This window comes from Dryobates pubescens, chromosome 35 (genome assembly GCF_014839835.1).
Source record: "Dryobates pubescens isolate bDryPub1 chromosome 35, bDryPub1.pri, whole genome shotgun sequence".
NCBI classification, from domain to species: Eukaryota; Metazoa; Chordata; class Aves; order Piciformes; family Picidae; genus Dryobates; species Dryobates pubescens.
The window spans coordinates 4857359-4869558 of NC_071646.1; the positions used below are offsets into that span (position 1 = coordinate 4857359).

A 12200-nucleotide genomic window follows, 5' to 3' on the forward strand; every position below is an offset into this window, starting at 1 on the left:
CAAGCAACTAACAGACAACTTGTCTAATAAAACTGAGCTATCTTGGAAGGTCTCTCCCTGTGCCTTTGTCCACAGTCTCACAGTATCACCAAGGTTGGAAGAGACCTCAAGGATCATCAAGTCCAACCTGTCACCACAGACCTCATGACTAGACCATGGCACCAAGTACCACATCCAATCCCCTCTTGAACACCTCCAGGGATGGGGACTCCACCACCTCCCCAGGCAGCACATTCCAATGATGAGCAACTCTCTCCGTGAAGAACTTTCTCCTCACCTCCAGCCTAAACCTCCCCTGGCACAGCTTGAGACTGTGTCCCCTTGTTCTGGTGCTGGGTGCCTGGGAGAAGAGACCAACCCCTTCCTGGCTACAACCACCTTTCAGGTAGTTGGAGAGAGCAATGAGGTCACCCCTGAGCCTCCTCTTGTCCAGGCTAAATAATCCCAGCTCCCTCAACCTGTCCTCACAGGGCTGTGCTCAAGGCCTCTCCCCAGCCTTGTTGCCCTTCTCTGGACATGTTCAAGTGTCTTGATGTCCTTCTTAAACTGAGGGGCCCAGATGCTGGGATGCAGAAGAAAATAGGGACAATGTAGGAGGGCAGAACTGCATTCTCCTGCCTGAACTAAACCCCAGAGTTTTAGTGTCTCAGAGCACTGGGGTTGCTTTGCTGGGTTTTGTCCATGACCTCTCCTCCTCTGTGAAGATCAGGATGGATGGTCATCCTCCTGCTGCCCTATGATCACATCTCTACTTCTTCATTAATAGGATCAGACAGTTGAGACTGCAGTTCCACAGGTTATAGAGTGCAGCATCAATATTTTGAGCGTGCAATTCAAGCCCTTTCCACCTGACACAGAAAATTCAGACTAGAGCTCTGGCATCACAAGTCACCAGCTGCTGACTTCCCAAACTCCAGCCTGCAGAAGGTGCTCCTGGCATTTGAACTCTGTATATTCAGTTGTAAACTATGCATCCCAAAACATCCAGCTTGACTTTTTAATCTCTTTAGTGGATGAAAACTGCACTCATGAGGGCCAGCAAACTCCCACCAATGCTGCAGGGCCAGGCTTTAACACTGGCTCCACATGCTAGGATAGCACCTGTCAGACCACAGCCCTGCAGCTCTAAATGTGCTTTATCAGAACTGTTTGGTGCTGATATTCCTCAGGCCTCTGCAACAGCAGTCATGTGGCCCTCTGGAGTTTTCTGCAAACCTGGCTGTCCTTACTCCTGCTGCCCAGTTTGTGCCCTCCATCTGCTTAGGACTACAGCACCCCACATCTTCTGAGCTTAGCCAACTTGACCAGAGACTCCTGAAATCCCTCTGCTGCCTTCCACGGTGATTTCACGGTATCATTAGAGGATGCACTGCACTGCACTGCAGGAGAGACAGTGATTTCTCTTCAGTACAGGCCAAGCAAGATTTAAACAATAATGCTATTTCTTTGCTGCACTATCAAAAATGTCACCAAGCAGGAAGAAAAATGCTGCAAGTCCCCAGCAACATCCCCTGGACTGCAAAGATACCATGCCAACAAAATCTCAGAGGCTGCAGGCTAACAAACCTGCCCTGTGGCTCCTTGTCTCACTACCTGTTTTCAGACCTACCTGAAATTCTCACCCGTGACATCTTTGCAGCAAGTTTGCAGAGCCTCAATAACACCTTGCTAGTAACAGAGCACAAGTAGCTGACTGACTGCACAACAGCCTAACACTAATTTTACTGCTTTCCCCTCCCTGTAATTAGACTCTCCCACTCTATAAGGAGAAGGGAGATCAACTGTAAGACTATTTAAAGTGCAACTACAGGCACTTCTCTTTTTTTTTTCCTTCTTTTTTTTTTCCCTTCTTTTTTTTTCCTTCTTTTTTTTTCCTTCTTCTTTTTTTCCTTCTTTTTTTTTCCTTCTTTTTTTCCTTCTTTTTTTTCTTCTTTTTTTCTTCTTCTTCTTCTTTTTTTTCCTATTTTTTCCTTCTTTTTTATCTTCTTTTTTTTTTCTTTTTTTTCCCCCTTCTTTTTTTCCTTCTTTTTTTTCCCTTCTTTTTTTTCCCTTCTTTTTTTTCCCTTCTTTTTTTTTTCCCTTCTTTTTTTTTCCCTTCTTTTTTTTTCCCCTTCTTTTTTTTTCCCCTTCTTTTTTTTTTCCTTCTTTTTTTTTTTTTCCTTCTTTTTTTTTTCCTTAGGCTTTCATTTTCCTTTGAGTAGAGCTTCTCCTGTTCTGGCCAGAGGCTTCCTTACAGCGCAGCTGCACCTGTCTAAAGTGGACTGTGGAAATCAGTCTTTTGAAAGAGACCAAAATTGATGTGTTCTGTGCTGAAGCAATGGTTTAAAGGAAATCCCCAGGGCACAGGGCTATGCTGTCACCAGAACCAGTGTGGTGGGTAAGTACAAATGATGTGCTCTCACCAAGCAGTGTGGTGGTCAGAGATCTTTTTTTCCTGAGAGAGTGTCTACTTGAAAGACAGATTTCAGCAACAGGAAGGAGCTGCACAGGTCTCTCATTTTCCCAGCTCAATCAAGCAAACAAAAGGAAACTGTAAGAGGCTGCATTTTATTCCTGAGCTTTTCTGACTCAAGCAAACAAAAGGAAACTGCAAGGAGCTGTGTTTTATTCCTGAGCTTCTCAAGAACTGCCTTTATAAAACTTAATCACAATAGTAAGGTGATGTTCAGTCCTGTACGTGCGAGGCATAACCAGGAGATAACTCACAGAGACCAGCACTTAATACAATCTGAGGTGTGGCTTAGATCTGGCAGAGCAGGGTATTGGTTTGGGAAGTACCTCTTGGCTTTTCTTCAATATATTCTTTTTCTAGTATACAGGCATCAGGGGCTGTACCCACATCTACTTCAGATCTCTCATGTGAGGCTGGAAAACAGCTCCTGCCTGGAGAAAATGGCCCAGAATGTGTAGTGGCCTGTGTGCTGCAGAGGTAACTGAGCTTCTGACTCAGCTTCCTGATGGGAAGCAGTAAGCCCAAACGGGTCAGAAGGATGCAATAATTTTGATTTGAAAGAGCCTTTTCCTGTTTGTACTTCACTTCTTGGTGGAGTTGAAAAAGTGCACTGAAATCATGACAAATCAAGGACTGCATTCAGGCTGTAAGTCAGCAGTCTGGCTGCTGATTCAAAAGGTAACGTTGGTCATAACGTGGAAGGGAACAGAGGAAAACAACACCCCTGGAAAAGACAGCAGTCTTGGTGGAGTTAGACATGAGGAAGAACAGTCCCTGGAGGTGTTCGAGAAAAGTGTGACCATGGCACTTTGGAGCGTGGTTTAATGGCCATGGGGGTCTTAGGCTGATGGTTGAACTTGGGGGTCTTAGGTCTTTTCCAACCCAAACAATTCTGTGATTCTAGGCAAGGGCTTTCTATGCTATAGTTTGTAGGAACAGCTATGAAAAGGCCTTGTCCAGGAGGAGGGCTGGAATGAGGCATTGCATAAGATACAGAGCTAGAAAGAAGAAGTTGTAGAGTTGGAAGCTTGGGGCGGTACTCGATTAAATCGGATGAACTGAGACCTGGTGCAGCTTCTCCAGCAGAGATAATTTCCAGAGGATCTATCTGAAAGATCTTTATTTGGTATGCACGAGTTCAAAATCTGCTGGGTTACAACTAAGAAATTCTCCATAATTTAAGTGGTTTAGCCCCCATGCCCCAGCTGTTGCCTGAGAACATAGTTGATTTCCCTCCACAACATGCAGAGGTGCAGCAAAGAGGGCAAAGCTGGGATGCTGTTACAGCCTTGGTCTCCTCTCTCATGCTGCTACTCTTCAGTTTCTGAATGATTCTTATTTTCACTCGTGCCTCCATGTGTTGGGTTGGACTGAGCTGGAGTTAATTCTCCTCACAGCATTTTTCCAGTGGTGGGCTGTTGAGGTTTTTGTTTGTTTGTTTGGCTTTTTTCCCCAGCAGTAGTTGATAACATAGCAGTGTTTTGGCTACTGTTGAATAAGTTTCCAGTCTGTGTCAACATTTCCTTCCCCAAGAGTAGATTGAGGGGTGGGCAAGATGGTGGGAAGGGACAGGGCTGAGCCAGCTGACTCAGACTGGCCACAGAGGTATTCCATACCATATGACATCAGCTCAGGTATAAGAACGAAGCGAAAGAAAGAAGTGTGGGGATTCTTCCATGGCGTCTGTCCTCCCACATAACCACCAAGCTAAGAGAGCCCTGCTTCCCGAGACCGACCATCGTCCTGCTGCTGGGCAGTAGAGACTAACAGCTCTCTGCTTTTTGCTTCCACACAGTCTATTGCTGTTTGCTTATTAGTGTCATTAAACTTGCTCCTCTCCTAGTACTGCCTTCTGTTGTATTTTTTTCCCCTGTCCACTTAAGAGGGGGAGTGATAGAGCAGCTTTGGTGGGCAGCTGGCCTCCAGGCCAGGGGCCAAACCACCACACTCGGTTTGAGAGTCCCCACACCACTTTAACCATTTCATTTAAGATCAAGAAAAACTGGTTTCTGCTTGTTTACTCTCCCACAGGTCCTGTATCTCCCGTTAACCTTCCTGGATATATCAGGATCTTAGGATGCACATATGAAACCAAGAATAACCTTTCAAGTGCAGAGGTCATCATCCTCAGAAGGTCTCTTGATCCTTTAGCTTTTTAAATCACAGGGTCAATGTAGTTGGGTCCATGGTAGAAATACGAGTAAAGGGTGGGTGTGCTGTGCTAAAGTTAGATCCTCAGCCTCTTTAGCCTGAAGTACTGCATAGAAACAAGCCATCTTCCCACTCATTCTCAGCTGCAAAACCAGTGATTCACAGCCAGAGACTTCAGAGTGGCTCTAAACTCCCCAGCTCAAAACTCTTTGAGCTGCCTTCATTCCTCCTAAGATTACTCAAAGGAAAATGGCGAAACATGCCAGAAATTTGCTGGCTTAGGGTATTTGGCCTGATCTTCCTTTAGTTCACCTACCAGAGCAGCCATCTCACAGGGGCAGCTGGCCAAACAGAAGCCTAGGGCCAAGTGTTGCTAGAAAATGTTTTCAATTCCTGAAGAAGAAAAGTATTGAGAGTGTATCATGTACAAACTCAGAAGAGTGTGATGACGTGCTGTGCCTTTACCAACAGCACCCTGCACGACGAGCCTCACCAAGTTCTTCTCTCCCCACATTAGTCATTGCCTTCAAAGATTCCTCTAGGGCTCTGTTCCAGTATGCAGCAAGTCCTTCAGGTGTGAACTACTTTGTAGGGAAAGATGGTTAGGGGTAGCAGTCACACTGGGGGAAAGTTTTCCTGGTCACCCAAGAAAGCCCTCACTCCTAAGCGACTCTCTGTACTTATTCGGAATGGCTTTGGAACAGGCAGCGACGACTGCAGCTACACAGTGCAATGAGTTCTATACCCCTGTTACTCAGAGGATATTTTTAAGTTCCAGAATTGGATTCTGAGTTCCCAAGGCCTAACTGTTTGAGGAGAAACATGACTGCATGCTCCAGCACCATTTGCCATATTGCAGGAAGAAAGGCAACGGGGAAGTATTTCAGAAGACCGAATTAAGCAACTTGAAAGCCAAAGAGAAAATTATTTTGTCACAGCAATAACTTCATAGCTGATTTCATCCTTGGAATACCAAGTGAAGAAATATGCCCTCCACCTTTTTTTTTTTTTGACTTGACAAGCATCCTCTGAATGAGCAAAGTCAGCAAAACTATTATGAGGGGCTCCACTACAAATAGACTCAATACTAATTCAAGGTACCTGACACCGCACAGTCTGGTGAAGTCATTAGAACTCGACCCTGGAACAAGCCTATGGCACATCTCAAAGCCACTCTCAGTGCCTGTTCATGCCACAGTGAATGTACAGGATTCAGCAGTTCATGCCATGTTACAGAAGTAACAATCTGTGTAAATCCAGATCCCACAGAGAAAGCAGAGATCATTGCGATAAGCTTTCTGCAAGCCAGCTGTGGATCCCAGGCCCAGATCACTACCACAAAGGAAACAACCAAAGAATTCAAAGTTTATTCTTTAAAAAAAAAGTTATTTAAGAAGCAAAATAATTTACTTCAAACCAAAAGAGATGCATTATTGAAAGCAAATCATTATACAAAGTAACCACAAATTAGCCCTTGTTTTTAAAGTCCAGATCCCAACATTTCCCTACCATCCTGGAGGTTATACACATTCATTCAAGGCTTGTGGAGTAAAGGAGGGCCACAGACAGGAGCAGAAGGTAAATTTGAGCTTCCACTACTCTCCTTCCTCCCATAGACTTGAAGTTCCTCAAAATCCAATTCTATCATTGAACTGCACTAATTTTATGCATCACTGTTGCTCTCCAAAGTCCTCCTAGTGACAAGAACGTTCAAGTGGTGTTGTTTGAACAAGACTATGGAGTGGGGATAATAACAATAACAAGGCTGTTTTCTAGCAACAACAAGCTGGTTATGCCTGTTCTTCCCAGGCAGGATAGTAAAGTTAGCTTGGCACTAACACGGTGTCATGCTGGCAGTTCTAAGTTACAACATTTGGACTAAATCCACACAACCTTTTCCAGGGACTTGTTTCATGCAAAAACTTGTGCTTATCTTCTAAATTTTCCCAGAAAGTCCTTGAGGGCTTGTCCTTCCACAATGCTCCCTCCGGTTGCCACCCCAAAATCAAGGTTCTCTTATGCAGCCAGCTGGAAACAAAGTACAACCATTCACTTCATCCTCACGACTAGCACACCACCTTTGAGTTTGTATCACTTGCTAGATGCCAAACTCGATGCAGATGGGAGAGCTGCCTGTGCAGGTCAGCTCTGCAGCATCCTAGAAACCGATGCATATCCCTCTCAGATTCCATAATAACACACATCATGACCTATCCATACCTGGTCCTCTTCCCTTTTAAGATTTTATATAGGCCAAGGGAAGGAGAACACTGGAGACAATGCAGACACATTTGTCAGTTCCCACACAATTCTGAGAACTCACAACCTTTGGAGTTGCAGTGAGTACATTTTTAATGACAACCAGAATACGCCATGTAATGGGGAGGGTTGTTACCACGAACCTCCATCCACACTTGACCACGCAACCTTCAAACATCAAATGCCAGCTGCAAAAGGCTTCCCATCGCCACAGGCTGCAGGCAGTCATGCTCTGAATGCTGCAATCCTGCTTGCCAGGGAAGAAGCTATCTATAGTTATCCTTACTCATGCCCATCGCTGTGTATGCTGCTGGAAGAGAATGTTTTATGTAAAAATATTGTAGGTTTAATTCTTATCAGTGTCACATCAGTCAAAGGTAAAAGAAATGACAAAACGTTCTCAGGGTTATCATGGATAAAGAAAACGTGAACCAGATTGGTTCTCTTCATTCCAAGAAGGGCATTAACAATGTCAGTAGTGAACAACTTTTCCCCCCCACCACTTATTGATTTCTAATTCCATTTGAAACCGAGTTTAGAATTAAGATGTTTGACACCAACAAACCAAAATTAAGCCCCTTGCAACCCTTCTGCTGCTGGCTCTGCAGCCTGGCTGAACACTCCCTCTGTTGGCTGAGGGCTCATTACTCTTCCATCAGACAGCAACCAGGAACTCAGCTTTGCTGTGGGGGGACACTGACCACACAGAGAAGAATCCAGTCCCAGCAGCATGAGAACTAGGGAAGGACACAGTTCCAAGGAACACTGTTAGGTTTTGCAACAGTGACTATATTTTTTATGTCCCAATTACATATGGTGGCAATGTTCTGTTCCAGGAAGAGCTCACGCACCTTATGCAGTAATTCTCTCACACTCCAAGGCTGTCAGAACAAGCCCAGAATTCCCATCAGTGTCAAACACTTGTGCAGTTTATGGAACTCACTTCCTGCCTCAATGGGCAGGGACGCCACCAGCAGAAGCTGGCTCAGGTCTGTCACAGCCCTCCCTCAGTCAGGGCACTCTGAGTCCTAACAACCACTGCAGCAGATGCAGTCACCTGAAACCCCACACTGCTTCCCTGACAAGGAGACCCTCCAACTATGTTTTACAGAGAGATATTCTGAAGAAACTATGTTTACAGTTTGGTGGTGAGAAAATAATTCAAAACAAAGTTATCTGCAAGTTACAGACAGAGCTGAGTAACAGCTGTTCAAACTAACTCACCTCCAGTTACCAGATTAACTATTGAGAAGCTGCCCTTAAATGTTGGCAGTTAATGTTAAAAACGAACAGCTGACTCATTTGGTCCAACTTGGAAGAGATCTGAATGCTGCAGAACAACAATAGAGAATATTAACAGTTCCACCTACAAAAGAAGTAAAAACCAGATGCAGAATGTCCCTCTCACTAGTTCAATAGTCTTACAAGTGCCTGCTGGATCTTCCAGCCTATAAATTCCTGGTTTAGTGTCCTGTCAGGCAGAGAGAGATCATCCACACAAGATTTGCCTGCTTAAGACAATGAGCTCCCAAGAAATTCCAGTCCTTGGGGGTTTCCTCCACCCAAGGGAACAGGGGACAACTTGATATCTTCGTAGCAAACAGGCACTTGAGTTAGGAAAGAGATCTCCTTTTTATTACAGAAAAGTGAAGTGGTACTCCTGGCACAAAGGACATGTTGTAAATACGCCGTACGGGCGCACAGAGAGCAGATACCAATCCCACAGGTGACAGGAGCATTCCTGGTGGCAAAACCATTTCTGACATTCCCTGCCAAGCAATGGTTACTGCCACTCCTTTGACAGCACCACAAATCAGAATCCAACAAAGAGGGGACAAACATCACTTCTAGCTTTTACTCTAGAGGTAAAGCGTCATCTTTTTCACAGCATTTAGTCTCTATAGTTCACTTTTCTTGTGACTGGTTTTCTTCTTGAACAAAGCCAGATAACACAGTGAGAGAAGAATCCCAGTCTGTCAAGAGATGTGACTGCTCCGACAGCTGAGCAAGGAGGTAGATGCCATAGATGTTCTCTTCAGATGGAGCACAGAAAAGGACCTTGTGCTGGTTAACTGGTACCAAGGTTCTGGTCACTGGCACCGAAATACTGCAGGGCATCAGCACGAGACGCAATACAGCAGCATCGAGACCTGTCCAGCAGCTACATCTGAACCAGGTATTCTTGGCATCTGGAACAGAAAGGCATCTCCAGTTAGCTGCTGTCCAACTCTGTGATGGATGTGCAGTACATGCCCTGATCTAGTCTATCTGTTTTCACAGCGGTGAGCAACATCCTTTAGGTAACTTGGAAAGAAATTCACTCAGTTGGGGAACTCCTAACATTTCATTACTCATACTATTTTATTTGGTTAAGGTTTAAACAGTGCATATTCCAGAGGAACACAGCTCAGGATAAGCTGTGCAGAAGTCAACTGATCATCAGCAAATGGCAACTGCAGAACTGTGCAGGCTCCTCTGTCCAGGTGTTTCTTGTGTACAAGACAAAAATTACACATTTCCCAAATAGTCAAAATGGTTTTCCAAAGGAAGGAGACTCTGGCAAGGATGATATAGAAAAGTCACACAATTATCAGTCCGGTGGAAAGCCACAGGCTACAGACAAGAGGTTGCTGTGAACAGAATTTCCTTTTCTTAAGCTTTGCTACCTACTTAGAGGTAAAAAAAGCTTTGGAAAAGTTATTCTGTGTATCAGTGGGTTGTGAAACAGGGAGGGGAATCACCTGCAGCAGCTAGTGTTTTTAAGCCATGCTTATCAACAACTGAAAGACATCCAGACAAGGAGCCAAGGAAAGAGTGACAGCTCACCTTCTCACATCACAACGCAGGACAGTCCCATGCAGCCTTGATTCCCATCTTCGTTGCTGTTGAGCTTTTTCATCCGGTACTGCCGGATCTCCCGCACCAGAGTGTAAAAAGCATCTTCCACACCCTGAATGCAAATGATCCAGGAAAGTATTTTCTTTCCTGAAGCTTTTGAGATCACTGTTCTTTCTATCACAAAATCCCTTAACACATTTGAAAGAATTCTGCAGGAAGAGCAGCAGCCAACTTATGCCATAGTTTAGAGAAAGAAACTAGCACTTTTGTTCAAAACCCTCCACTTCCACTCCTGACTCTCTCTCTGAGGCAAGCACCCAGGGTAACAGTGGTTAAAAGAACCCAGGCACATTGTAACTGCAGAGTGGTCCCTTGCAGGAAACTGAGCTACTGAACCAATCACCTCTACTTTATAGAGTTTTCTGGCCACTGCTTAATACCTGCAGCTTTCCTGCTGCATTCTGCAGGTGCAGGCAGAACACAGGCCAGCTGGACAGAGCCACACATTACATGCAAGTCTCAAAACATCCATTACACCAGCATAGGAAACTCTTGCTTAAATATAATCTTACAACTGGCCTTCATTAAGAAGCCAAGAAAACCAAAGAGGTCTGGGCTGACTAACCACAGCATGACCATTTCTCAGCAAGAGCAGAGAAATCCCTCTTCTTTTTACAAGCACGACCCATTCAAGAAAAGGTCTGAAAAGGTTTGCCTGTTGGCCTAGGCCTCTGATACAAACAGGACTCTTAAGCTAAGAATTGCAAATGGATTAAGAAATGCCTGCTTCTGCAGATAAGAAATACATGGGGAATGTTAGACTACTCTGTATTTGGTATACAAGAAGTACTCATACCAAGAACAGAAGCATCTTACCTGTCTTGTTTTAGCAGATGTCTCTATGAAGGGGATTCCATAGCTTTTAGCTAATTCTTGAGCCTGTTTTGTGTCTACTGTTCTTGTGGGCAAATCACACTTATTCCCAACTAGCACCATTGGCACATCATCCGAATCTTTCACTCTCTTGATCTGTTCTCTTTAAAAAGACAAACAATAATAAAAAATTAGAAATTATTTTCTAAATAGTAAAGCTGCTTTAGTCCAATATTTGAACAACCTTGTGCTATAAAAATCTGTATTAAAGCTGGGCAGGACCCCAAGCACTCTAACCTACAGCAGTATATGTAATGACTTCATACACTCCACCTTCTAGTCCATGTATAACTCTACTCTGATGGGTTTGCCTTCTTATCCATTCACTTAGGATCATGTCCTGTATGCTCTAAGTATCATCTGATTTACACAACCCAAATAACTGTCCCACCCTCCACTGACTGATAACTATTGACACAAAAGGCAGATAAGCTCAAAAACCTTCCTGAAAGAGGTGGGAGACTGAGTATTTGTCTATCAGTTAAGTCTTCACTGGGTCTGATGCCCTTTCCAGTCTTGCCTCCCTGTGGCAAAACCCCAGCTCGTACCTGTAAAGGTTAATATCAGCAAAGGATTTACTGTTGTTAATGGCAAACACACAGAGGAACCCTTCCCCTGTTCTCATGTACTGATCACGCATGGCGCTGTACTCCTCCTGCCCAGCAGTGTCCAGGATGTCCAACAAACATGTCTCTCCATCGATGACAACCTGCTTTCTGTATGAATCCTGCAAATGCAGAAGCCAATTACAGCACTATATTACTTCTTCCCACCTTGGGCGTTATTAACGAAAAATGAATACCGTGATAAAAAAGAAGATCGATTCAGAGAAGCTTTTCTAGCCCAGTTCCCCACAACAAAGCTCTATCCAGAAGTACCACCATTTAAAACGCTAACTCTCAGCTTCCCCAGCCTGACAACAACAACAAAATCCTGTTTTTCCACAAGGAATTCCTCAAACAGTAGCCAGAAAAAAAAGAAAAAAAAACATTTACAGATATCGTTGCTGTAACAAGACTAAAACCTAGTCTTTGAAATGGGCTGCCATTGTTGGCTGCTTGCTAAAGCAGAGTGTAGGCAAGTGCATGCAAGAAAGCTTTGGAAGAATTTCCCCAGAATTTCTTGCCCTGCGCTCTCACACCTGGCTTTTTAATTCCGCCCCACCCCCCCTCCCCGCCCTATTAAATCAATCTCAGTCTCGACTCGCACACCGCTCCCGCCCGGGACCTCCTCCCCCCCTCGCGGCGGCTGGGCCGTGGCCTCTCGGCTCACCTCGATGGTGGGGTCGTATTCGTCCACGAAGTGGTTCTGGATGAGCTGGATGGTCAGCGCGCTCTTGCCGACGCCACCGGCCCCCACCACCACCAGCTTGTACTCGGTCATGGCCCCCACGGCGGCCTCGGGCGGAGCGCGGCGCAGCTCAGCCCGCCGCCAGCCCCCGCCCGCCGCTCCCGCGGAACTCCCTCCCCAGAGCCTTCCGGCTTCCGGCCCGGGGCTGCGTCATCAGCCGCCGCCGGAAGTGCCCTGCCGCGCCCCGGCCCCGCCGCGCCCCGCGGGAAGGAAGAGG

General features: G+C 45.3%; 1 protein-coding gene across 1 annotated transcript; it reads right to left on the reverse strand.

Moving 5' to 3' along the window:
- Positions 1 to 7015: 7015 nt before the first annotated feature.
- NRAS (NRAS proto-oncogene, GTPase) lies at positions 7016 to 12109 on the reverse strand. Its single transcript, XM_054176419.1, has 5 exons — positions 11906 to 12109; positions 11182 to 11360; positions 10577 to 10736; positions 9689 to 9812; positions 7016 to 9051 (listed from the first exon to the last, which is right to left on the reverse strand). The coding sequence occupies exons 1-4, from the start codon at positions 12014 to 12016 to the stop codon at positions 9693 to 9695; spliced, it is 570 nt and encodes a 189-aa protein (XP_054032394.1). The 5' UTR covers positions 12017 to 12109; the 3' UTR covers positions 7016 to 9051; positions 9689 to 9692.
- Positions 12110 to 12200: the final 91 nt, after the last annotated feature.